Source organism: Petaurus breviceps, unplaced genomic scaffold, assembly GCF_028583685.1.
Source record: "Petaurus breviceps papuanus isolate PSGF00001 unplaced genomic scaffold, PetGlider_PUasm1.0 99, whole genome shotgun sequence".
Lineage (NCBI taxonomy): Eukaryota > Metazoa > Chordata > Mammalia > Diprotodontia > Petauridae > Petaurus > Petaurus breviceps.
The window spans coordinates 8,053,181-8,080,371 of NW_027187465.1; the positions used below are offsets into that span (position 1 = coordinate 8,053,181).

At 47.4% G+C, this 27,191-nt stretch overlaps 2 protein-coding genes across 3 annotated transcripts in view; both read right to left on the reverse strand.

The window, feature by feature from the left end:
- On the reverse strand, positions 1-26,743 carry LOC138156443 (beta-crystallin B2). Of its 2 annotated transcripts, XM_069081763.1 has the most exons (8): positions 25,012-25,129; positions 24,027-24,159; positions 21,879-22,021; positions 6,563-6,636; positions 5,294-5,412; positions 1,836-1,968; positions 813-955; positions 1-284 (listed from the first exon to the last, which is right to left on the reverse strand). In XM_069081763.1, the coding sequence occupies exons 2-8, from the start codon at positions 24,083-24,085 to the stop codon at positions 116-118; spliced, it is 840 nt and encodes a 279-aa protein (XP_068937864.1). In that variant the 5' UTR covers positions 24,086-24,159; positions 25,012-25,129; the 3' UTR covers positions 1-115. The 2 variants fall into 2 exon arrangements, with proteins under 2 accessions (XP_068937864.1, XP_068937863.1); XM_069081762.1 differs by lacking the exons at positions 1-284; positions 813-955; positions 1,836-1,968; positions 5,294-5,412; positions 6,563-6,636 and adding exons at positions 20,681-21,021; positions 25,680-25,770; positions 26,615-26,743 and having other exon boundaries at positions 25,012-25,130.
- GRK3 (G protein-coupled receptor kinase 3) overlaps positions 1-27,191 on the reverse strand; it is a 462,068-nt gene that overhangs the window by 294,352 nt on the left and 140,525 nt on the right. The window lies entirely within an intron of this gene.

Genomic DNA, 27,191 nt, shown 5'->3' on the forward strand with positions numbered 1-27,191 from the left:
TTTGCCGTTCACACTTTATTCACTTGCTTGGACAGTAGGGTGGCCTGGACTGGGAGTGATGAGAGGGGCATGGGTCCTCATCCCTGCATGATGGCGGTGCTGGGGTGATGGGGCTTTAGTTGGTTGGGTGGAAGGCACCCCTCTGATGCCACTGCATATCCCGTATGCGCCTTACAGACTGAACCTGGGGGTGGGGAGCCCCAAAATCGCTGCTATCCTTGTATTCCCCCTTCTCAAATAGGTACTGGAAGCCTCGATAACCTGGATACTGGTAGCCCACCCACCTACGAAAGGCAGAGAGAGAGAATGATAACACGGGTCAGACTTGTTGGACTTGAGAGTGTCACCTGACCTGAGACTCCCTCTGGACCTCCCAAAGGTAGGTAACCTGGATCCCAGGGAAAGACTAAAGGAATGGTAGCATGGGGTACCTTTGAGCATCTACATGGCCTTTATAATCTTCTCTGTCACTCTGTGAAGAAGTCTTTCCTAATCCCCCTTTACATGCCAATTATATCTTCCTGATCACTCCCAACCCCCCTTACGACTAATGCCTTCCCTCTGTGATTATCCCCTGTGATTATTGAGCCTGTCTATAGCTTACTTGTACAGAGTAGTATGTGTCTCCTGTCATACAGTAGGAGCTTTATAATGCTTTTTGACTAAGGCAGGGATTATTATTCCCATTTTACAGATGGGGAGACTGATCCACAGAGGGGCAAAGGCATTTGTACAGTCACGCAGCCACTAAGTGGCAAAATACCCATCTGCCAGCTATGTGCCAGTGATGCCCACTCCTGGGTGCTACTCACGTTCCACTCTGTACCCTCACAGATGATACTTTCTCCTGGTAGCCATGGGCATGGAAACTGGGCACATCATCATCAATGATCTCAATCTTCTTCCCAGTGAAGTTAGGGTTTTCATAAAGGATGATTTTATGCTCCTGGCTATCCTGTGAGAGAAGAACATGGAATTGAGATTCCAAGCAAGAAAGGGCCTTGAGATCATCAAGGCCAGTGCTTCTTAACCTGGGCTCTGTGGATATCTTTCAGGGGGTCCAGGAATTTAGATGGGAAAAAATGTTATCTTTATTTTTTTTTCTGTTTTCTAATGGAAAGTTGGTGTTTTTTTCAATTATGACTTTTTTTCAATGTTACTCTGGGAAAGAGTCCCCAGACTTCACCAACTTGGCAAGGGTTTCTATGACACAAAAACATGAAGAACCTGTTATCTAGTCAGACCCTTTTCTTTCACAGGTGAAGAAATTGAAACTCAGAGAGTGATTTGTTCAAGGTTCATCAAAAAAAGTGGAAGATCTGGGGAGAACAGGACCCACAGGTCAAGATGTACAGACCTGAAAGATTACATCAGATAATGGTATAAGCAGTATGAGGTGTCTTCCTGATTCCTGGGCTACTGCAAGGGGAGGGTTACAGGGAGCTAGGATCTAAGAGCTTTCAGAGCCTGGGGGAGTCAATCAATAAACATTTATTAAATTCCTACTATGTGCCAGGCATTGTGTTAAGTTCTAGGGGTACAAAGAGAGGTGAAAGGTAGTCCCTACCCTCAAGGAGCCTCCAATCTAAGTGGAGAGGGAGGAGAGAAAACATGAAAATAACTAAATGCAAATAAGCTATATACAGTATAAGATAAATAAGAAATAATCAACCGGGCAAAGAAACACCAGGAACATGCAGGAAAGCGGAACCAAATTTCTTCTGCTCAGAGTCAGAAGAGACAAAATGGCCCAGTTATCGGCCCCTTGTTGCTTCCTGGGGTCCTGGGTCTTGAAGGAGGAGGTTAGTGGGGCAGAAAGGGGACAAGAGACTCACCACTTTGATGGGTCTCAGTGAGCTGAGCGCATCAGTCCGGCGGCTGTTGGTCCAAGAGTCCCATCGAGGGTACTCACCTTTTTCAAACACAAACTGCTCTCCTTTGCAGTTGGCCTGTTCGTACCCGACCCAGCTGCCATAGACAGACAGACAGACAGACAGACAGACAGAGTTAACACAGATAGGGAGCCCACACCAGTGCAGCCTCTCTCCTTAGAGGTCCTCAGACAAGTCCCACATCAACACCCGTCTCCCCCAACTTTTTCCTAAGAAAACTCTCATCTAGGCCTTGGATTCTTGATGCTTCTAGGTCCCTCCAGTGAATGTCCAGAGAAGAGCCAAGCACCAGGTTAGTTCTCCCTGCCTCACTTCTTCCAGGAAAGCCCCGGCCCAGACCAATCCCAACTAGGTGCTAGAGATAGACTGATCTTAGGAGTGCTTCCCTCCTCCCCCCATTCCACTCTCTGTATTGTGTTTTCTTGTAGTCACTGGGGTAGCTGAGGGAGCCTGCCAATGATAGATACACTTCTTAGGCTCTGGCTTTGGGCTCTCTGCTCTTAACAAGGTCATCTGAGATAACCCAAGGAGTCAATCTCATAGCAATCAATCAGTAAGTTTCCTTTAAGGGCCTTCTTTTTGATGGGTTCTCTTTTTGATGTATGACCCTCTGCTTTGCTCTTTGAATTCCAGAACGGCTGTCTCTAATTTACCAAAGGAAATTCCTTAACTAATAGCTCTCGGAAAGCAAGGCTGAAAGAAGATTTAGTAATCCCAGCTTTACCATCTGCATTGTCTTTGGGGGGGGGGGTTCACTGAAACTCCTAGAGCCTCAGTTTCCTCCTCTGTCAAATGAGGGGTTGAAGTGGATGATTTCCAAGGCCCCTTCCTGCTGGCAATTAATGATTAAGTAATTGATGAAAATGATAAAGATTGGAGATGAGCTTATATGGCACAGAACCAGAGAACTGAAGGCCTGGAAAGGATGTGAAGCATTAAATTAATTTATTACTGCCTAAAAATCTACAAAGGAAGAGGCCCATTCTCCTTTGATAAGATCACCAGCCCTTGTAAAAGTGAGGGGTGTGAGCTAAGGAGGCAGCATGGCATAGTAGAAAACACTATAGATTTGGAGTCACAGAAGCTAGGCTCAATTTGGTTCTACCATTGAATAATTTTAGCTAGCATCTAGAAATAACACTTTAAAGTTCTTTTACAATGATCACGTTTTATCCTATAACCACCCTGAAAGATGGATAATTTACAGATGGAGAAACTGAGGCAAATAGAGGTTCAAGCCCTAGCCCAGGGTTTCACTGCTCTGGTAAATGTCTGAGCTATGATTTGAACTTAGATCTTCTTGACTCCATGCCCAAGGCTCTGTCCATTGCACTACCTAAAGAAATGTGAGCTACCCATATCTTTTAAACCAGAGAGTCAGAGCAGGCCCTGGGTTTCTCTAGGCCTAGTAATGCAGATCCAGCAACCCCTGACAATGTCAGGAGGGAAGGCAAGCACTGTGTCCCTGCTTGGGGCCAATCCAGGGAGTGAGTGGACAGTGTTGTCAGGGGATAGCCTCTAAGTGGCAGGAGAAGTGAGTAACTCGAGAATTGTAAGCAAGACCCATTTCCTACACCCTCCCAGCTGCCTCGCTGCTTAAGGCCCTGGCAGGATCAAGTTCTGTTATTCTCTGTAGTCTTTAAAGTCTAGCTGGCTTCTGCAGAAAAGAAGGGAGGCCGAGCTCAGTGGGTCAGGGTTGGGATTGGGGGAGTGGAGGGGGAGGGGGAAGAAGGAACCCCAAGTTTTCCATGGGTTATTTTCTAGCTAAAGAAAAGGGTCTCAGGCACCACAGTGAGTTGCTGTCATTTAGTGCTGGCCACACTATAAATATCCCCACAGCAATACCTGCAGCTGGGCCCTGGAAAGAGTTACCCTCCTGTCATCTTGGAGGGTCTAGTGGCTAAGAGGCCAAGCCAGGACCTGCAGGGCCTGGTCATGAAGGCTGGCTTGGCTCACAAGTACTCATCTATTTTTTTTGCCTGTGTCCTGGGAAGGAAAAGGAAGGGGCCTCCTTTCGATCACAGGGGTCAGGAACAGTATGGATCCTCCTTTTTGGCATTCCAGAGGAAGCTTCCAGCTGTCTGCTGCCCAGAGAGAGGCTTCTCTTCTTCCAGAGGCTGCTTTATCTCAACCTAAAACCTTAAAACTAAATACAGAGACCTCAGGAGCCTCCCCATGCTCCCAGGGGGCCCTGGACAAAAGATTTCTACCAGACAACCAGCCCCAGGCTTTTTGCTGAAGGTTTCTTTAGTTTGAGTTAAAATACAGCTTTTTGGAGGAATGAAACCATTCCTTCCCAATGTTTCTGATGCACACAAATTCATAGAGTTTGGAAGGAACTTTAGAATCATATTCAGAGAATGTTAGAGCTAGAAGGCACCTGAGGACACAGGACACAGGGCTGCCAATGGCTCCCCGGTGCATATGAAATAAAGTGCACTTAGCAAATAACATGCATAGTGCCGGGCACACAGTAAGGACTGAAGACAGCCTCTATCATCTATCTGTCCATCTATCATCTACCTCCTTACCATCTATTTCTGTGTGTGTGCATCTGTGTCTCTGTCTCTCATCTCTTCATGTCTCTCTGTCTATCACTTTCTTTGTCTGTCTCTTCCTCTGTCTTTGTGTCTCTGTCTCTCTCTGTGTGTCTCTGTCTCTCTCTGTGTCTCTTTCTCTTTGTCTGTCTGTCTCTCCATCTCTGTGTCTCTGTATCTATGTCTCTGTCTCTGTGTCGCTCTCTCCATATCTCTGTCTCTGTCTTTCTCCTTTCTCTCTCTCTCTCTCCTTAACCTGTCATTCAAGACTCTGCAACCTGGATCTCATGGACCCTTCTGGCTTTTTTTATCTACTCCTTCCCTTCACTAATTCCACTTTCCTCTGTAGGCACCGTTCACATTCAGCCTTTCCCCTCTCTGCACCTTTGTATGCAATGTTCCTTCGGGCCGGAATGCCATCTCCTCTGAAACCTTCTTCACCAAGGGCCAGTTCAGGTGCCACCTTCCCCAGGTAACCCTCCTTGTGACCTCATTGCCTTCAGATCTCCCAGACTACTCTGGACCTTTCTTATGTTCTTACCACAGTATCATTTTTATTATAGTTTTGTATGTAATTGTCTTTTTATCCCCACTTAGTAGAATGTAAGAGCTCCCTGAAGGCAGGAGTATTCAATTTAATTTAATATTTAACTTAATATATATTATATATAAATAAAAATATTTCATCTTTCTCTTCCTAGGGCAATGAATGCTAAATAAGGGACAACAGGATCAAATAGAGAGGCTCAGCTCTCCAGAAGGCCCTGCCCTGCCCTCCCTCACCCTTTCCTCCGGGCTTGTCCTGTCCTGGTCCCAAGGCTGTTTCTAGCCATACCAGGAGGAGCCAGACCAAGAGACACTTACGGTCCTGACTGCACGAGGATGGAGGCCGCCTTCTCCATGCCAGTCTCCTTTAGGTTAGAACATGGCCCACTCAGCTCGTGGGAGCGGCCCTGGAAGTTCTCTTGCTCGAAGATGACAATCTGGGCACCAGAGAAAAGAGAAAACTGCTGTCAGGGTGGACATGAAGGCCTCTACCATCCCTTCCCACTCTCATTCTATGGTCCCATAATCTCCCTGGGACTCAGTTTCCTCATCTGTAAAATGAGGGGCCTCTATGGTCCTTTCCCGCTCTTGACCTCTGGTCCTCTGGGATGGTTCATGAATTGCTGTTGAAGAACAACAGCAACAAAACCGTCTGAGGAGGAGGAGGTGGTCAGTGAAAGTGGGTCTTCTCCAAAGCTGCCCCCACTCTCATCCTCCTGAAGAAACGGCAGGGGGGAGGGGCGCTACCCGCCGCTCCAAGGCTGACTCTGCAGGCTCAGCTGGGCCTTCCTCCCCAATCATTGGGGAAAATGAGCTCCTTGGACCAACCTAGTAGCCCCTGACCTAATCACAGCAAAATGGGAGGACAATTGCCCTGCAGCTGACTGGGGCCAAAGGGGAATGGAGCTAGGGGGAGGGGTGGAACACAACTGTTTGCAAGGAAGAGTCTAATGGAGGGTTTGTGGCACAGAGGGTTGTCTGGAGGCCATCCCCCTCTCCCCAATTTGAGCAGGCACGTGCATGTGAGCACACATACAATACACACTAATATACATGAGTGCACTCATGCATAGGTACACACACACACACACACACACACACACCAGGGTCCAGCTTTCCACCTGGAAATCTGTCCCTGGCCCCCATTGCCTTCCAGAAGACATCCCTCAAGTGCTGAATGGTGGAAAGAAAATGCTCATCAAATAGCCTTCTCTCTCCCTGTCCTCTTCCCTTTGCCTACTCTCTCTACTGAGGCAGGGAGTGGAAAGAGAACTGGGTAAGGGCAATCAGCTGTGGTTCTACCACTTAGTAGCTGTGTGACCTTGAACAAGTCACTTCCCTTCTGGGGGCCCTAGTTTTCCTTCTCTGTAAAATAAAAGATCTGAACTACATAAGCTGCAAGGTCCTGCCCAACACTGGCATTTGCTGAGTCTACAAGTTATTAAGGCCTTAGTACGAATTACCAGGTTAAGACCCCCTGATTTATTTCAATCTTCTCTTTTCCTAGAGGAGGAAACCAAGGCTCAGATCAGTAAAGTTAGTTAGCTGCAATCATGACCCAAGAAACATGCTTAAGGAGGTACCAACCTTGGGGTTGAGGGGCTGCGGTTTAGAGGACTGAGTCTGGTAGTCTGACGCCATGGTGTCACTCAGGATGGGAGCTGAAGAAGGTAGAAACAGCAGGAGGCAGTTAGGAACCTCTCCCCCTCCCCCAAACAAACAAAATCTGGACAAATTTTTGCAGCCCGGATAGATTTTCGACAATAAGTCAGGATTCTAGAATCCCATACTTTTTAACTTGAAAAAGGACTTTAGCAGCCATCGGGTGTAATCCTGAAAAACAGAATGCTTCCCACCATCTACCAGACATGAGTCCCCCAGCCTTTGCTTGGAAACCTCCAGGGATAGGGGAATTACTATCTCCCAAGGCAGCCCAGACCTCTCAGGGGCAATTCTTCCCAGCAGTCCAGCTTAAATTGTCTCTTTTCCACTTCAGCCCACAGCTCCCAGCTCTGCCCTCAAACTGAAGGAGACTCATCCCTCTTTCCTGTGACAGACCTTCAAAACCTGGAAGACAATAAGCACTTCTCCCCAAGTTAAACAACCCCAGGGCTTAGAGTCCTGGGCTTGGAATCAGGAAGACTCATCTTCATGTGAGTTCAAATCCGGCCTCAGACACTTACCAACTGTGTGACCCTGGGTAAGTCACTTAACCCTGTTTGCCTCGGTTTCCTCATCTGTAAAATGAGCTGGAGAAGAAAATGGCAAACCACTCTAGTATCTCTGCCAATAAAACTCCAAAATGGGGTCATGAAGGACTGGATACGACCACACAACACACAAGCCCAGTTCCTTTGACCATTCCTGAGAAGCCACGAAGGTGAGGCCCTTCACCAGATAGGGGAGCGCCCTCTTCTCTGGGCACTGCCCAGCCCCCAGACCTGAGCGCAGGGTTCCAGAGAGAGCCTGCGCTGGGCAAAGTGAGCCTATGACCTCCTTATTCTGGGAAGCCCTTTTAATGTTTCTTCTGATCTTGTTCTCTTTTTCCACCACTGAATCACACGCTAGCTCATATCCGCAGCATGCAGAATGCTGCCAAACCATACTTTAATGGGCATCAGCATAGAGAGTAGACTGGGAGTCAGGAAGTTCAATCTCACACATCCCAGATGTACCTCAGTTCCCTCATCTGTAAAATGGACATCCACCACCCATCCCACCCTAGGTTCCCTACTCATTACTCAACAAAACAACCTCTCTTAGAACTGTGGGGTAGACGGTGGGGCCATTGGAGAGGGCAGAATTGGACTTTGGGATCCTTCCTCCTTCTTCAACCAAGCCTCCTCACTTCCCCCCTCTCCAGGACCCTTCTCCCTCATGCAACTTCCCTCTCTCCTCCATCTCCTCCAGGGAACTGCTACTTTCTCTGGTCCCTCTTATTTCTTTCTCACTATCCCAGCCAGATGCCTCTCCAGGTCCAGTTCTTGTTGGGCCTTCCTCCCTCTTAGCGGTCCAGTGTTCTTCCTCTACCCACAGTGATAACTAATGGTCGTTATGCCTCCTAGTGCATTCTTGAAGGCCTTTAGGACTCTAATGGCGAAATTTCCTACAGTGGGGGGTGGGGTGGGGATGTTCTGATGGATGGACAGCCCTCAAGATCTACCTGTCAGGAAGACAGCCTCTGCATAGAGCCTACTGTGCATAGAGTCTGCCCTGAAGATCAAAAAACAGAAAGAGGTTGAAATTCAAAAAGTATTCAGGAGCCAGCTTTATTGCCCTAATGGAAGGGTTCCTAACCTGGGGTCCCCAGATTCTCAAAGAGAAGGGGGTTACTGTAGGGGGTCTATGAACTTTTTATGGGAAAAAACATGGCATCTTTTCATTAGCCTCCAGCCTCCTTTGAAATCCTCTGTATTTTGCTTTTTGCATCATTCTGAGAAGGGATCCCTAGACTGTGCCAGACTTTAGCAAAAGCTTAAGGACCCCTGCTCCAAGGAAGCTGTCTTTCTCTTATCCTGATCTTCACATAACTCCCTACCTCATACCTCCAAAGTCACTTCAAAGCAAAAATCTGCCTTTCAGAAGCCACTTTCTCATTGGCCATCTGGAGCAACCATGAGAGAAGAAATTAAAACAATCCAGGAGAGTGAGTCCAAAGTCGAGGTCCCCTTCCTTCCCCACCCAGCTGACTGGCATCATCACAATCATATTAATAATAAAATTTATCTAATCCTGTAAGGTGTACAGAGTGCTAAATGATGTGTTATGTCACCTGAGCCTCACAACAACCCTGGGAGGTAGATGCTATTATCTTACAGATGAGGCAATTGAGTCAAACAGAGGTTAAGTGACATGCCCAGGGTCACTAAGTGAGTATCTGAGGCAGGATTGGAATTCAGGTCTTCCCCATTCCAAATCCAATGCTCTTGTCCACTCTGTCACTTAGCTGCCTCTGTTCATGACGCTGACCTTCAGGATTTACTCCCAAAGCCCTTCTCCATCCATTGGCAATGGCCCCATTTATGAATAATAGCCTTCCTGTTAGTTAGGGTCTTAGAGATCTGAGAACATTAACCAGCCCATCTGCAGCAAACACCTCGTTTCTTTATTTTTTTTTAAACCTTACCCTGTCCCCTCCTCTGCAAAAAAACCTTATAGGATTTTTAGAATTGGGTAGGAATTTGGAAGTTTTCTATTCCGATTCTCTTATTTTAGAGAGGAGGAAACAGGCTGAAAGAGGGAAAGTGACACACCCCAGGTCATGTAGTTAGTGTCTGAGCTAGGATTTGAACCAAGTGCTTCTGATCCCAGATCCAGTGCTCTCCCCCCTCCACCATACTGTTTTCTCCTGCCCCCGGAGTCCCTTCACCTCTGGCCTATTCTGAAATGGTGACCAATGACTTTCCATCCAGCAACCAGAATGAGAGAAAAGCAGAAGAGAGAAACTCTTACCAGCAATACCAGTACCCGCTCCTGCCCATGAAAGGCCTCTGGCTGGGAGGTGGCATTTATACTGGCCTGGGGGGGCCTGGTGCCAAGATAGGTTACAAAAATCGTTCCAGCATGATGCGAATGGAGAATGCCGGATTAAACCCACCGTGAATACCCGGTTCAGCTGATGCTCACTGGCCATTGTGTCTCAGTGCGATTATTTCATTAGCTTTCACATTTGGCCGGGCTCGGATTGTCCAGGGCGTAGGCAAGAAGAGGAGAGCTTTGCCTGCATCAGCCCTCTGGGTGCCAACCTGCAGAGCCCCTCTTTTGGACAATGCAGGCGTCCAGCCCATCTCAGCCTTTGTGGAGCCGGGGATTTGCCTACCATGACAGGCTGGGGGCACATCTCCAGCAACCTCGTGGTGGAAAATAGATGCGCGACTGGTTTTGCAGAGCAAGTCAGTCGGAGTTGCCAAGTTCGAGCCCAGCCTGAGTTTGAACTCTCCCTGGGTCAGGCCCTCCAAGGGTGAGGTCTCGCAAAACTCAGGTCAAGACTAGAAACAGAGAATATCAGAGAAAGGAGGCACATTAGCACAGAGAGAGAAGGACCCATAGAGATCGTCTGGCCCAGCTCTCTGATTGGGCAGAAGAAAAAATTGGGACGAAGAGAAGAGACCCGACCAAAGAGTAAAGAGTAGCAGAATCTGAACCCAAAGCCAGATTTACCCATGGCCAGGCTAGGCACCAGGTCCACTCTCCACTACGCCACACTCTTCCCCCATTTCCCTCTTTTTAGGAAAACCTAAAGATTTCCAGCTGGAAGGACCTGAGAGGTAATAGAAGCTGACCCTCTCATTTTACAGGAGAGGAAACTAAGGTCCAGAAAAATGAGATGATTTGGCTTAAGTCACACAAATAGTCTGTAGCAGAACTGAGATTCAAACCCAGATCCTTCTGACTCCAAAGTCAGCAAGAGTTCTTGTTACCTCACCACGACCCTCTTTCTTACAGTTCAACACAGTGCCTGGCATATAGTAGGGGCTTAATACATGCTCATTTGCTGACTGACTGGCTATAGCATCATTTCTTCTTTTATAATGTAGAAAACAGAGCCCTTGGCTGGTATTTAAGAAGGCTGGGACTCTGCCCTTGCCTCATTGTATGACCATTGGCTAGTCACCTCCCTTCTCAGAGAATCAGTTCCCTTCTTTTTCAAATGAAGGCAGTGGATCAAATAATCCCCAAAGTCCCAGTTAGGGAGTAGAGTGCTAGATCTGCAATCAGGAAGACTTCATACACTCACTAACTCTATAACCCCGTGCAAGTCACTTAACCTCTGCCTGACTCTGTTTCCTCATCTGTATAAAGGGAATAATAATAGCACCTACCCCTAGGATTGTTATGAGGACCAAATGAGATAATTGTGAAGTTTAGCCCTGTGCCCATCACATAGTAAGGGCTTAATAAATGTGTGTTCTCTCCCCTTTTCCAACTCCCTCCACTCAATCTATACAGGGACATCCTGGGGATGTATGGGCCCGAGGGGAAATCATACTGTATGGGACACAGTCACACACATATGCATACCTTTCAACCCTAATTTTGGGCATCCCTGTACCAGTCACCACAAACAAAGTGCTTGGGGATTCTGATGATGGCTAATGATTCACTCATTCCATAAACACCATCAGTTCCCATGGAAAGGAAATGATGACACAGTATCCACATGATGTCTCTAGCATTTAGCAAATTGTTCATAGCACCATAAAAGGTCAGCTCTGGAAGGAATCTTTAGCATGGACCTTCCAGCAGAGTGTTAGGGCTGAAAAGCACTTTAGGACTGTAACATGAAGGCGCACAGAAGGCCATGTGAGGTACCTGGTCCTATTGAGCAGTTAAGACCAGAATGGGTACCATCTATTGAGTGCCCACCCCACCTATCATATGCATTATCCAACCCAAGGCCCTCTAGGGGATCAGCCCAACCCTTTCCTATCTTTCTAGTCTTTTTACACCTAATTCCCCACCATGTCCTCTTCAATCCAGTGAAACTGGCTTCCTAGCTGTTCCAAAAACAAGACTCCATCCTTACACTCCAGGCATTTTCATTGGATGCACCTGATGCCTGAAATTCCCTCGCTCCTCATCTCCATTCCCAGGCTTCCTTGGCTTCCTTCAGGTCCCAGCTAAAAACTTACCTTCTGCCAGAAGCCTCCTCCAAGCCCCTGTAGTGCTGGAGCCTTCCACCTAAAATTAATTTCCAATTTATCCTATGGAAATCTTGCTCACATATAGTTGTTTGCATGTTGTATCTTCCGTTAAATTGAGAACTCTTTGGCAGCAGGAAATTTTTCTTTTTGTGGCCTTTGTTTCCACAGAGCTTAGCAGCATGCCCAGCATATTAAGCTCAGTGCTTAATAAATGCCGGCTGACTCGGCTTGGGCTCCTCTAAAACTCTTTTTTACCCCTTGATTCCACCTCTTGTAGTGGGGTCTCCATTCTCATTAGTCTGTAGTTTCTGAAGATTAATCAATCCAGTCTCAGCCAAATTGTTTTTTCCTCTCTAGTAAATTATAAGCTCCCTAAAGGGAGGGACTATTTCATCCTTCTCTGGGTAGCTAAAAAAGAATGAGCAACACTTTTCCTATTCCCCAGTGTTCTGTAGGAAGCTTATTCCCTTTCTTTCCCACAAGGTGGAAAAGAAAAGTCTTTGTGAGCAAAGTCAGCCCCCATACATTATTACCCATGATCAAGCTCAAGCCTGCAGTTTCTAACTTGGATCCTTCCTTTGTTTTTTTACTCTGATAGGTTTCCCTTAAAGTTTATATATAAGGAGAGAGGTGGGGGGAGGAAAAAGGAAGAGAAAGAGAGAAAGAGAGAGAGAGAGAGAGAGAGAGAGACAGAGAGCGAGAGAGAGAGAGACAGAGAGCGAGAGAGAGACAGAGACAGAGAGAGAGACAGAGAGACAGAGGGAGACAGAGACAGAGACAGAGAGACAGAGACAGAGAGACAGAGACAGAGAGACATAGAGAGACAAAGGGATTTAATGAGACTATTAGAAATAATTGAAAGCAAATAATATTAATTCACTCTCTGTGGGTGCACCATGCACACAAGGAGAACATCTTGAGGCCTTCAGGAACTGTGAGACAACCCTTTGCCACATGTACTTTCTAAGCTTGAGCTCACTTTCTCCTGGAATCTATGTACTTGTGGGAGAGTTTATCAGAGACTTTTAAAGGGAAATACTCTGGTGGGGGCTTATGAAGAAGGCTACCCCTCAATCCCTCAGAATTTATCCTAGAGTCCCAAGAGGAAGAAGTCCCCATGTTCTGGGGACCTAACTCAGCAGAGTGAGTGGGAGTTGGGATAGTACTTCAAGAGTCTGTGATAAATGGGGTGGCCTTTGCCTTTGCGGGGACTTATTAGACTTAGGAAGCCTTTCCACTGGTTACTGTAGTTTCGACTGGACAAAAACCGGAAGGATTTTTTTCTTTTGTTTTAAATTGCTTTTGGACAGCAGTCAGCTTTCTGGCACATTCCCTTAAAAGTCAGAAGACAAAGAAGCTGGATGAACTAAGGAAAGTGGCCTGAAGGCTCTACAAAGAGCCCAGCAGACAATGGACAACCCACCTAAGAGGAACATTTTGAGGATTCCAAGAACAAAGATTGTGGGAACTGAGTTTCCCCTTTGTTACACGTGCTCAAATCTTGAGCCCACTTTCCCCTGCACTGTTTAGGTACTGGTTGGAGAGTGTGCCTGAGATTTTCAAAGGAAATGTCTCATCCATATATTCTTTATTCATTCATTCATTTTTAGTTTTCAGTATTCATTTCTATAAAATTTTGAGTTCCGAATTCTTCCCCTTCCTCTTCCCCCCCTCCCCAAGAGGACATACAATCCGATATAGGCTATACACATATATCTGGTCTTACTATACCACTTTAGTAAATATGTCTTTCTAAAAGCTGATCAGGTCTGGCTGGCTAATTGATATCAACTAATAATCATGGAGGGAAGCACATTGGTGTGGGCTCATGAGCTATACCACTAGAAAGATTGTCCCCCTGCCCATTGAACCCCTCAGGACTCTCCCTAGATTGAAAGGCTAAATAGCAGCCAAACTTTGGGCACTCAATCTGCTAGTGTAGATAAGGGTAGGGAAAGTAACTCCCCAGTATACCCTGTACCTTTGCTTTTCCTGTCTCCTTTCAGAAATTAAAAAAATAATCCACGAATACAAACTCTAAGACTTGCTGGTACTTAAATAGTCTGTGTGCATCATGAGTTGGTAGCATTTTGCTGTGAATACATCAAGCACAAAACTTCTTATCAGAATCTTCTGCAATTTCAGGCCAGTATCATCGGTCATGAGAATTTGTTTCTTGCTATCTCGTGTTCTCCTTTGGTCTGACTGTCCAAAGTTATCTTTTGGCCACAGAGGGAAATGTCTCGGGTAGTAGTACCAACTGCTTCCTGGTACCATGTGTCGGTTCAGTCCAGCACAGGACTCCACTGTATAGCCTTAACTTCTGGCATTCTGTCAATGGTAAGGTATGCGCTGGGGCATGAATCCTAGAAGACCATTTGCTCAGTTTTGGGCATACACACACACACACACACACACACACACACACACACACACACACACATATATATCTCCACCCCACTTTCCAGTTCCCTTTTATGTGTCATCTTTATTTTGTTAGAATGTAAGCCTCATGAGGGCAGAGGCTGTTTTCCTTTTTTTATTATATTGCATCTGCGGTGCTTAGCACAGTGCTTTGCATATATTGAGCACTCAACAAAGGCTCATTGACTTGACTTCATCGTTCATCATTCATCACCACTGCTAGTCATTCAAAGATAACTGAGGCAAGGAGGATGGGTCCAATGCAGCAAGGTTCACATCAACTGATGGAATGCCCCATGGTGGAAGTACCAGACTCTCAGCTTTACTTTGATGTGATAGAGACCCTCTGCTGGATGCAGTTCTTCACACCTTACAGTTGTCACCACCCCTTAGGACTCAGGTCTACAGGGCATATCACCTGCAACTACATAAGCAGACCGTGCACAGTTGGTTGGTGTTGCTACATGCCAGGGCAGCACCAAACTTAAACTTATGTATGGGATAATGAATGTCATTCTACCGACAAGACCAATGGGCTTCCGGTGACCATTGCTTTCTTGGCAGAACAGCTCCCAAGTCTTAGCTAAGTCCCAAGCTTAGACGCAAGACTTAGCTCCTAAGTCTTAGGGTGCAGCAAGAGGAGCTTGTCTCATTGCCCTAAGCCAACGTGCCCAAGTGAGATGGACGAACAATCCTTAAAAGCTTCTTGGCATTCCTTATCCCATTGATCTGCAGATAGCATCAAAGGGATCAGGCTGGATGGATCTTTCTTACCTCCCTGCTTTTGGCTCTTCTCCACCACTTCCCCAGGCACGGGAGGTCATTGAGCACCTTAGTAGCAATAGCATGGTTCTTCAGGAAGTTTCTGTGGTAGCTGCCGACTCTTTAAAAGTCTTTAGCGGGCAAAGATTCTTTAGATGAAGGCAACTGATGGGTTCTCCTATCTTGCCTATATCTCTCTGTTGAGATAATAAATGCATAGCTGACGCCCTTTCATAGCTGATAGCTAGCATTTTTATGATGTTTTAAGGCTTGCAAAGAATGGTACAAATTTTTGTTGTTGTTGACTCATTTTCATCATGTCTGACTCTCCATGACCCCATTCGGGGTTTTCTCGGCAAATCTGGATACTGGAGTGGTTTACAATTTCCTTCTCTCATTTTACAAATAAGGAACTGAGGCAAATGGGATCCAGTAACTTGCCCAGGGTCAAACAACTACTAAGTATCTGAGGCCAGATTTGAACTCAGGAAGATGAGCACATGATAGTCTCTTGATTAACCCTTGTTGATACATTGATTTCCTCTTAATGCAACTTCATGTCACAGCAGTTTTCTTGGTTTCTGTGCCACATTGTTGATGTTAAGTGACTTGCTCAGGGTCACACAGCTAGTAAGTGTCTGAGGCCAGATTTGAACTCAGGTCCTCCTGACTCCAAGGGCTGGCACTTTATCCACTGTGCCACCTAGATATACCATATTACAAATAGTGTCCCAAAGGTTTTAGTGCAGTTCTAAGTTATTAAAGTTTTAGACTGCACTAATAAATCAATCAACCAATAAACATGTACTAAGTGCCTACTATGTGCCAGACATGGTGCTAAGGCTTTTGGGACACTCACACAACAACACCCTGTATGGTAGGTGCTATTACTATTCCCATTTTACAGATGGAGAAACTGAGGTAGATAGATGTTAAGTGACTGGTCCAAGATTACACAGCTAGAAAGGATTTGATTCAAGCCCAGCACTCTGCCCACTGAGTCACCTGGCTGATTTTATACTGAGATTATGCTAAGCTGGAAATCGACTGGTGGCAACTTCAGACCAACATCTTCCTGCTCATCTTATACACATCAGTCTTTTCTCATGCTTAGCCAACATCTTCCCAAAGACCACTAGATTATCCAGCTAAGCCTGCACTCCTAGAGGATTCATATCCCCAAACTCCTCCTCCATAAATCACTGAAAAGTGCCAAAAGCTGGCAAAATTCTTCTGGGTAAGAGAAAACTGTGGTCTCCTCATCCTCCACCAATGCTAATCTCACTAGAACCATGGTCTCCACCTTCCTGCTGATGCCCACGACTTTTTCAGAGAATGTTAAGGTGACACAGAAGCATTGCCCTGGCAAAGGCTGATACGGTATCTTTTGCAAATGGTTTTCATAAAATGACTGGAATATAGCTGTTACTTGGGTTCCAGTACCTAATTCACCAGGGCATCTTACATCTTCAGTCCTCACTGTGCGTGCTATAATCCTATAAGGTTAGGTGAAAAGGATTTGGTGTGGGGAGCAAAGTCTATGGTTTTCAGAGTTGGGGGTGACCCCTGTTCCTGACCCCATCCTGTTTTTTTCAAATTATAATTAACATTTATGTAATAATATCTTAATATCTAAAATTTTGCAGCATTTCACTTATGAAGCAAAGTAATTTTCCTCCCTTGCCTATTCTTTTCCTTAGAGGTGGTGGATCCTGCCAGATCCTTCCTTACACTTCACCACCTAGAAAGGGTCTATAGCCTATTGGAACAGCATGGTTCTGGTCTCTAGCAGAGGTCTCTGGACTGCAATCTCCTAAGCAAACCCTTATCTCTAATTGCAGACATGGAAAAAGTCAAAAATTCCTGGACATTCTTGAGAAAGATGCTCATCAGGAGAAGGACTCAGGACCTGGGTCGCCTTTACCTTGTCTTCCCTCTTCTCACTTAAGGAGATTTAGAGAATTAATATATTTTTCTCACTCAGAATCAGAGAAGTATAGACTGTGGTTTCTGACCTCACCATTCAACTGCAATTGGTCTCTCCAAGGTTACCAATGATCTCCTCATTGTCAAATCCAGTGGCCTTTTATGCATCCACGTCCTTCTTGACTTTCCTGCAGCCTCTGACATCATCACCCTTTTCATCACCCTCTTCTCTCTGATAGTCTCCTCTCTCTAGGTTTTCCCAACATTGCTCTCTCTTGGTTCCCTTCCTGCCTATCTAACCACACCTTCTCAGCCTCCTTTGTGGGGTCTTCAAAGAGATCTTATCTGCTAATGGTGAGTGTTCCCCAATGCTCTGTCCTGGACCCTCTTCTCTCTCTCTATACCATTTCACTTGATGTTATTGGCTCCTATGAATCCAAATATCATCTCTGTGCTCGTGATTCTCAAATCTAACCTCTCTACTGACTTCCAGTCTTGCATCTCCAATTGCCTATTAGACAGCACAATTCAGATGTCCCATAGACATCTTAAACTTGGCATGTCCCAAGCCAACCTCAACATCTTTTCCCCTAAACAATCTCTTTCTATATCCTTCTTTCTGCTGAGAGCACCTCCAACCTCCTGGTCATGCAGGCTCAAAAGCTAGACTCTTCACTCTTTCTACCCCAACCCCATATCTTAGCTGTTGCCAAGACTTCTTGATTTTACCTTCATGACATCTCTCACACATATCCCCCCTTCTTTATTTAGCCTTGATACAGGTGTTTCTCACCTCCCACCAGCAACAGCCCACTGGTTGGTCTACCTGCCACAAGTTAAGTCTCTTCCCAATCCCCCCTCTCTGTGCTCAGATGAAGTGATTTTACTAAAGTGCAGGTCTGACTATGTCACACACACACACACACACATCCCACTCAATGAATGGATTGAATATAAAATCCTCTATTAAAGCCCTTCATAACCTGCCTTTCCAGTCTTTTTCTGCCTTATTATCCCACTCCCCACCTCCCCACCTGCACACAGCTGTGCACACTTCTATACAGTGATGCTGGCTTCCTCACTGTTCCAAGAACAAGACACACCTGGGCATTGTCCCTGGGCATCCCTCTTGCTTGGAGTTGTCTCCCTCCTCATCTCTGCCTCCCCACTTCCTTGGCTTCCATCAGGTCCCAGCTAGAACCACACCTCCTAACAAAGTCTTTCTTTGTCCCTCTTAATTCCAGTGCCTTCTCTTCTGGTTTTCTCCAAATTATCTTGTATAGAACTTGTCTGAACAATTGTCGGTTATCTCCTCCATGAGACTTGAAGCTCCTTGAGAGCAGGTGCCATCTTTTGCCTTTGTATCCTGGAACCTCAGCATGATGTCTGGCACATGGTAGGGGCTTAGTAAATGTTTATTGACTGACAGAAGGGACTTTAAAACATAGAATATAGACTGATAGAATGGGAAGGAACGTTAGAACACAGGATGTTAGAACTAGAATTTCAGAACATAAAATGTGAAAGCAACAAGAGACATTAGATGTGGACTCTCTAAGCCCTAGAGAAAGAGTCCCTATGGATTGATTTCAGCAGGTGAGAGGAGAGAAGCTACAAGGGCCCAGGCTGAGCAGAGAAGAGATGCGCCCCGACTCTGCGTGGGGCATGGAGAGGCTTGATCATGAGGCACAGGAGGGGATGGGGTCCCTGCTTCCTGTGCCTTGGGACTCTGATTCCCCAGAATACTCAAGTAAAAACCCCCTTTTGGAAACCTGCCCATTTCCCTTCTTTCCTCCCCTCAGATCAGCATCAAAGGCCTGTGGAAGGGATTGTTCATTAAAGGAGAGAGTAAGCAGAGCTGTTGCCTGGGAATTATTCTTCCCTCAGATATGGGGAATAACAAAGGCAAAGAAACAACTAGATGAGTTGCTAAGCAACTGTCTGTCAGGAGGACTCCAAAGTGAAAGAGCCAAGGGAAGGGAGAAGCAGTGCCCTCCAGTACATCCCCCTCCTCCACCCCAGGAACCTCTTACCCCCTAACAATTCTCTCCCCCGCCCCCTAATACATCCCCCTCCTCCACCCCAGGAACCTCTTACCCCCTAAAACATCTCTTCCCCCCATCTTCCAAAACATCTCCCTCCCCCCACTCCCAACATATCTCCTCTTCCCCCCACCCATTTCTGGAGCTGAAGGCATAAGCTGGGGAGAGGGTAGAAAAGCTTCAGGGAGAGTTCATGGCAATGACCTGGGCCCCAAGGGCCAAGTTCAAGCCGCAGCACCCACTCTGAGGTGCCAGAAGTGTCTTTCCTCTCCCCTTAGAACAATCTGGCTTCTCCTCCTCGTTCTCCCTGGCTCAGGTTGGAGAGAGACTTGTCTAAGCTTGGGACCTGCTGAAATTCCCCTTCTGCTTCTCCCCTCAGGGGTGTGGGGGAGAGGAGGGAGGTGAAAATGTATAGGGGTATAATGCTAAGCCCAAATAGGGACCACTTCATGCAGTCTCTTCATCTTGGGAGAAAAACCATTCAGAAGTCTGGGAGTATGGGGGCAGCTAGGTGACGAAGTGAGTAGAGCACTGGCCCTGGAGTCAGGAGGACCTGAGTTCAAATCCAGCCTCAGACACTTAACACAAAAACTAGCCATGTGACCTTGGGCAAGTCACTTAACCCCAATTGCCCTGCAAAAAAAAAAAGAAGAAGAAGAAAAAGTCTGGGAGTACCTGGGAAGCCTCTGAGGTTGGTCTCTACCCTGGCCTTCTCTTGCTGGGCCTATGCTCTCAAAGGGAGCTGGACTGGGCTCTTTAATGAGAATGGTCTAGCCTGTGCAGGATGGGGTGGGGGAAAGATGGCCCTGGAGAGCAGGAAGGAGAGTGAGAAGATATTCCCAGCCATCCTTTACAGGCCACTTTGGTGGGGCTGCCTCCATGAAGCCTTCTCTGGTACAGTGCTCCCAGATATCCTCATTGTGTATTATAATTAGCAGTGTACGTGTTTGAACACCGCACAAGAATAAAAGACAACCACTGGATTTTATTCGGACATCGTATCTCCTCCAATACCTGACTCACTTGGTCCTTCATCAATGCTGAGAGATTGAATTTGCCTCTATTTGTAAACCCAGGGCCTCGCACAATGCCTGGCAGGTAGGCACTGTATCGATTGATTAAAGCCAGACTGTGTAGGAAGGAGCACCCCTCCCCCTCCCTGCCTCTGGTCTGAGGAGCTGCCCCCTGCCTTCCTGTGCCCCCTCCCTCCCTTAGTGGTTCAGACCCCACCTGAGCCACTACCGCTCATCACCCTGCAGTGTAAAAATAGCCTGACGTGCTTTCTCAGATGCGTACTTGAAAATATGCAGTTTGAAATGATGGAAAATTACTATATTCTTTTCAGTTTCTGTTCCCCACCTCCTTAGCCTGCCCACACACACAGACAGGTTGTTATCATCAGGGAGGGAAACAGGGAGGAATCAGGCGGCACAGGCACCTCACGGGGCAAAGCTTGTAGACTGGGGAAGTCAATGGGATTGACTCGGTCTGGGGGCAAACTAGAATGTCCCCCACCCAAGGGCTCACCCTCTCGGGGCCTCTCTACCCAGGTCGGGAGGGCAGTGGATGTGGGTATGAGACAGAGAAGGAAGTGTCCTCCACCTTGTAAATATGGCTGGCAGAGAAGCGGCTAGTGAAAGCACATAAATGGATTGAAATAAATGATTATTCCCTGTGCCAACCTGAGTCAGAGCGGGATTCAAGGTGACCGAGTTTTTTTTGCATGGCAGAACACAGCTTTGGGGAGGACCCCAGCATCTGTACCAAATGAGCTGTCCAAGGTCTGACCGGAAGGACCAGCAGATTCCCTTCCCTTCCCTTCCCTTCCACACACCTAGCAGCAGCCACCTGCTTCTCTAGGGAAAAGCACCAAAGTTACCCTCTTCATTTAATGAAGTCAACCGAGCTGTGGAGGGTGATGGGACCTGTGAGCCCCAGTGATTTATTGAGGAGGTTCTGATGCAAGAGGGAGAGAAGAGCCTGTCAGGCTGGGGGACCCCACTTTGAAAATCCCTAGAGCTTTCTCTTCTTGGTGGGCCAGCTGCCTGGGGAGGGTGGGGGACGGGCGGCCTTAGGTCTCCTTCAGCTACTGAGGAAGCAGCCACGTTTGTGCCACTTGCGGTCACGGATGCGCCGGACGGACTGGATTTGGGGCTGATTGGCATCCCACTCATTCCAATGGCAGTACTCTCCCCGCGAGAAGACATATTGGCGCCCTCGGTAGCCAGGAAATTCATAGCCTACCCACCTGTTAGAGTTGGGAGAGACAGAAATTGGCATTAGTCCTATGAGGAGGAGGCCAGGCTTGGACCAAAAGGCAAGCTGGTAGGGGAAAATGCTTGAAATTCCAGGGATGATGGTAGTTAGGTGATGTCGGTATGCCTGGAGTCAGGAAAACCTAAGTTCAAATCCAGCCTCAGACACTTACCAGTCATGTGACCCTGGGCAATTCCCCTTGGATTACCTCAGTTTCACCAACTGCAAAATGGGGATAATAGCACCTACCTCCAAAGGCTATTGTGAGGATCAAATGAGATAATATTTGTAAAGTGTTTAGCACATAGTAGGCTATTTAGTATATTCTTGCTTCCTTTCCCTGTAGTAGAGACAGTGCTGGAATCAGCAACACTTGAGTTTAAATCCTGCCTCAGACATTTAGTAACTGTGTGACCCTGGGCAAGTCACTTAACCTCTGCTTGCCTCAGTTTCCTTATTTATAAAATGACGGTCACAATAGCACCCTGCCTAGGGGACTATTGTGAAGATCAAAGGAGATTGTGAATTTTGAGGCATTTTGTAAAAGCTAGCTATAATATAATATTCTCATTTTTATTTTTATTGCTTCCCGCTATATGCCCACCATCAGGCTTTAAAGACACATATGGCTCACAGTTGCATTGGCTCACAAAGCATTCTGCTCAGTGAAGTGGGCAGGGCAAGTATTATAATTTCCATTTAAATGTGAAGAAGGGTCTGAGTTTGCACAAGGTTACATGCATGCACTCTAGTGGAAGGAAGCCCAAAGGGTGGGAAGTGCCCTTTGGGGTCAAAGGCTGGGGATGGAGAAGGAAGAAGGGGGAAGGGAGGGCGTGGCTCCGTACTCACGTTCCGTTGATGACCCTGATGCTGGCCACCCGGTCCTGGAAGCCATGAGCCCAGAGACTGGGAACGTCGTCATCCACAATCTCCATCTTTCGGCCACCATACCCTGGATTCTCAAACAGGTGGATTTTGTGCTCTGGGCTGTCCTAGAAGGAGGTCTCAGAGCGATCGGTCAAGCCATCTCTACTCCCACCATCCTCCCATGTTCCCATAACCCACTACCATGGCCAAAGTGGACCCAGGATGGACAGGGGTCAATGAATCGGCGTCAGCTGTCTGCTTAGAGGCTGGCAAACCCAGAAGGGCCATTATCCACACTGCTACCCAAATAATCTTAATGTGTCTTTATGACTGTGACACTCCTATCCTTGAAAACTTTCAGAGGCTCCTGAAAAATGTATAAACTCCTCATTCAAGCTACATTGACCTACTTAATTATAATAATAACTAACATCTATACAGTGCCTACTCTATGTGCCAGACACCATGCTAAGCATTTTACAGTTATTATTTCATTATTCCTCACAACAACCCTTAGAGGGAGGTGGTTTTATTATCCCCATTTTACACATGAGGAAATTGAGGTTAAGTGACTTGACCAGGGTCACACAACTGTTAAATGTCTGAGGCTAGCTTTGAACTCAGGTCTTTCTGACTCCAGGCCTGGCATGCTAGCCACTTCACAGCCTAGCACACACACACTCCATCTTTGTCCACGATGCCCTCCCCCTTTCCTTTGGCTTCCTGGCTTCCCTGGTTTCCTTTAATACTCAGCTCGAATCTTGCTGTCTTCAAGGCTACCTCTCATTGCCCCTACCTTCCCTCCTAAGCCCACCCTCCACTTACTCTGTATATATCTTGTTGGCCCAGAAATGCTTCCATACTGGCTAATTTACTAGAACGTGCGTCCCTTATGGGAAGGGGCTGTGGGCTTTACCCTTCTTTGAGTCCCCAGTACTTAGCACAGGGCCAGTGCACAGTAGGTACTTATTAAATGCTTGCAGACTAATTAAGTGAAGCCCTCCCCAATCCAGCTCCCCAAGATCTCATTCTATTCCCCTTTATATAATCTGTGCCCTAGTCAAACTAGAATATCCTCTACTCCCTCGTGTTTGAAAGAGGCTCCCTTTCTTCCAGCCCAGCTTAGATATCACTGCTTCCAGAAAGCCTCCCTCCTTCCATCCCCATCCCCATCTCCATCGCCCCTTCTCAGATTCCTTGGAAGACTTCACCTTGCCACCCTCTATAGTGTTAGAGTTTTGTCACCCGCCTTCCTAAGAGGCCACAAGCTTCTTGGGTCACTTTTCCCATCTTTGTGCCCCTGGACTGAACATAAAGAGAAATTTGATGAAAGCTTGTCCTCAGAAAGACAAAAAGATACCTTCACTCACTATTTTCAAGGGGTGGGGGTCCTTGGGTTAGAACATTACAGGCACACATGACCAGATTTTATGTGCATATATGTTTGTGTGTGTATGTGTATGTAAATATGCATATGTATATGTATATATTTTGTTGATTACTTTCTTGTCTTAGTCTTTTAAATGATTATGTCTTTTATAAAGGACAGCTTTCTGGAAAGGGGAAGGAAAAGGGATACATGGAGAAATCTGAGGTGACTTTGAAACAAAAGATCTTAGGAGCACAGTGGATAGAGCATTGGTCCTAGAGTCAGGAGGACCTGAGTTAAAATTCAGCTTCTGACATTTAGGAGCTGTGTGACCCTGGGTAAGTCACTTAATCCCAATTGCCTCCAAAAAATCCCCAAAAAACAAACAAAAAGATCTTTTAAAATTATTTTAAAATAAATTAGGAGTTAAGATATCACCCATTCCTTCTTGAAAAAGCAAACAAAAATATTTGTTGAATTGAGCTGACCTGCTCCAATTGACAGATGGAGAAAGTCAGAAAATACCCACCCAGGGCTGATAATTTTCCTAAACCATGGCTAGGGTTTCTCTATCTCCTAAGCTGGGCCTCTAAGTATCATGGAGAGGGGGACTCCTTAGAGAAGTGATCAAGTCTATAGCAACCTTAGCTTTGTCAGGGTTCCGTCTAGCCTGGCTCACAACCTTCCCCGTCCTTTCCAGAATTCCCCAAGTGGGGAGACCCAGCCCCCAGCCCCATTGGGAGAAGGAAGACCATACTCACAATGTGCAGGGGCCTAAGGGAGAGGAGACTGTCGCTGTGATGGCTGTTTGACCAGGCATCCCATCTGGGGTAATCCCCCTTTTCTAGGACAAACTGTTCTCCCCGGAAGGCACAGCGTTCAAACGCCAACCATCTGGAATAAGAAAGCCTGGTCTGATCTCAGCTGCAGGAGGCCAAGAAGCTGGGTGGGCAGAATGAGGCCAGGGAGAGAAAGGACATTGGGCAGGACCCTGTGAAAAGGTAACTGTCTGACCAGGGGATGGAGGGAGGGACATGACCTGTGACTTTGGCCAAGCTCTCGAGGCACTGGCTCCACCCACTCCCCAAAACTTCAAAATCCCCCAGAGGCAGAAGGCGTGAGCCAGAAGAGATCTGTGATATCAATGAGTCTGATCCCTCATTTACAGACAGAGAAACTGAAGCCAACGCAGGGTGAGAGGTTTTAGAATCAAAAGTGTCCTCGGATGACAGATTATTAGAAAGAACACAGAATGTTCGGATTGGGAGGGGCCTTAAAAGAGAGAAGATCAGAGCAGGGCTGAACCTTAGAACACAGAATGTCAGAGCTGGGAGAACCCTTAGAATATGGAATGTCAGAGCTGGGAGGGGCCTTAGAACAGGAGATGTCAGGGCTGGGAGGGGCCTGAGAATAGGTGATGTCAGAGCTGGGAGGGGTCTTGGAACACAGTATCAGAGCTAGATAGAAGCCCAGGAATTAGCTAGTACAATCTCCCCATTTTACAGGTGACAAAACTGAGATCCAGAGAGGTACAAATGCTTGCTTACTATCACACAGCTAGTAGTGACCAGAGTCAGAATTCCAAGCTGACCCCCAGACTTCCAATGCAGTGCTTGGCCTCAGGTCAGCTGGCAGATGGTTAGTACCACGGTCTCTTTTGTCTGGCCACTTGGGCTGTCTGTACACTGGACAGCAGCAAATCTTCCCCACCCAACTCCTCGCCCCCTTTGTACAGGCAGCACTTACGGGCCAGATTCCACCTGGATGGAGCCCACCTTCTCCAGCAGACTTTCAGTCAAGTTGGGGCACTCAATGGAGAAATCACACTTCTTTCCCTGAAAGTTCTCCAGCTCATAGACTGAGACCTGGAACAAGCAGTGCCCCGTGAGCACTGGTCCCAAACAAGGCCCTTGTCCCTCTTTGGCTTTCTCCAAGCTTGTGTTCTCCCCCACCCTGACTAGATCTTTGCTTCTCAGAAACACCAGGAAAATCCTGCAGCAATCAGGCAGGCACCTGGAAGAGAAGGCCGGCACTTCCCTCTGCTGGCCAAGCAGCTCTGGCTCAGCTGGGCATGCTGGGCTTTGTGCCCCCAAGTGGGCCCAATTGCCTGAGCTGCCCTGGGCAGCCCTCAGACATGGCCCCTTGGTGGAACCAGGGATTGGGATCTGCCCTCTTGTGCCAGACTCTGGCTTCCTTAATTTAAATCATAGAATCTTAGAGCTGGGAGGGCCCCTAGAACAGGGGATGTCAGAGCTGGGAGGTTCCTTAGAACAGAGAACATAAAAATGAAGGCTCAGCTTGTGGCAAGGACATACCCCAAGTTTTCATCCCATCTGGCTGCATCTCTGTGGCCCAGAGCCCAGGGTCAATTTAAGGCCAAGGATACCCATCCCCTCACCAGTCCCGAACTGTACCTTGAAGGGGCCCCCCAAGCCTCCATGGCTTTTCCCAGCAGCCGCCTGCTCTGGGACACTTTGCTGCTCCATCATCTTGTCACAAAGGTGTCTAGAAGCCAAAAAAAAACCAAAAAAGCTGCCAACTGAGGGTCCTAGCTGGGTGGTTTCGAGGCAAGGAGGGACCCAACTGCCTGGGATTTGGGAAGGCCCCTCAAAATCACATTCAGTGAAGCATTTTCAGTCTTTCACTTCCAAAGTGAGAAAGGCTTCATGCCCAGGCCCACCCAAAGGCAGCGCCCCACACACATGGAGCTTTAAACACAGGTGTGTGATCCCCACACTTAGACACAGACATTCACACACATGGCGGCGCATATGGTCACTCTCACAGACACAATTATGGAAAGTCTGAAGACTGGGTGACGCGTGATGGTCAAAGCCCCAGAGAAAACTGGACTTTGTGGTGAGAGTCAATCTCCCCATTCATAGGTCTCTGGGACTGGCCCAGCTCCCAGCTGGAATTCAGGGCCCCAGAATGAAATGTTCCACTTTCCCAGACTTTCCCAGTGGCAAAGTGGGGTCACAGACGGCTTCGGCCTTAAATAACCACAGAAATTGGGTCACTGCCGACTGTCCCCCACCAGAAGGGGCTGCCTCAGCCTCAAGGCAAATGAGGCCTCTCCAAAGAAGACCATCCCTGCCAAGATTCTAAGGGCTGCAGGCCACTGTTATTCTCTTGGTAACCACCCTCCTACCCCCAACACCAACCAGGTTTCCACGCTCTGGCCTTGGGCAAGGGACCAATGGCCTTCCCAGGTTCTCCTGCCCCACAATAACCCCCCAAAAGGAATCCGAAATCCTGAGTAGGATCCTTAAATTACCCCCTCCCCAAAAAGAGAGATGTCGCACCACCCCTCCTCCTTCCCTCCCTGCCTTAACCTGGCCTTGGTTACCTCTTAGAGGGAAAATGGACCAGCAGGGATGGGGCTGGATCTCCCCCAGGCCCCTATTTATGGCAGCTTTATGACCAAGCCAGCACATTTTGCCCTGCTGCGCCAGCAGCCCTGTCCGCCAAATTCCCTCCATCTGACTTCACTTGAATAGAAGGGGCCCAGGTGCCGGGCATATGGGAGTCCTCCTCTCCACCGTCTCTAGCTGGCCAATGCATAGCAGTGGGGATCACTCTCCCCTCCCAACCCCCTCTGTCTCACTCCATCAGCACTATTTCAGGAAGAGGGGGGAGAGGGGCATCGGAGTGAAGGAAACCTTGAATGGGGGTAATACAGTATCCCCAGTGAAGGCAGAGAGTTCCCAGTGGCTGGGGCAAAGCTAGAAGGGTGAAGGTGAGGGTGAGACCTGGTTCATGGGGTCATAGATGTAGAATTGGCAAGGGCCTAAGGGGTCACTTAGTGTGGCTTGCCTAGGATGGCATAGCAAGTGTCTAAAGCAGGATTCAAACCCAGATCTTGCTGAATCTAGGTCCCACGGTCTAGACATTATTCCATGCTGCCTCTGTGGGTCGTGGGGTGA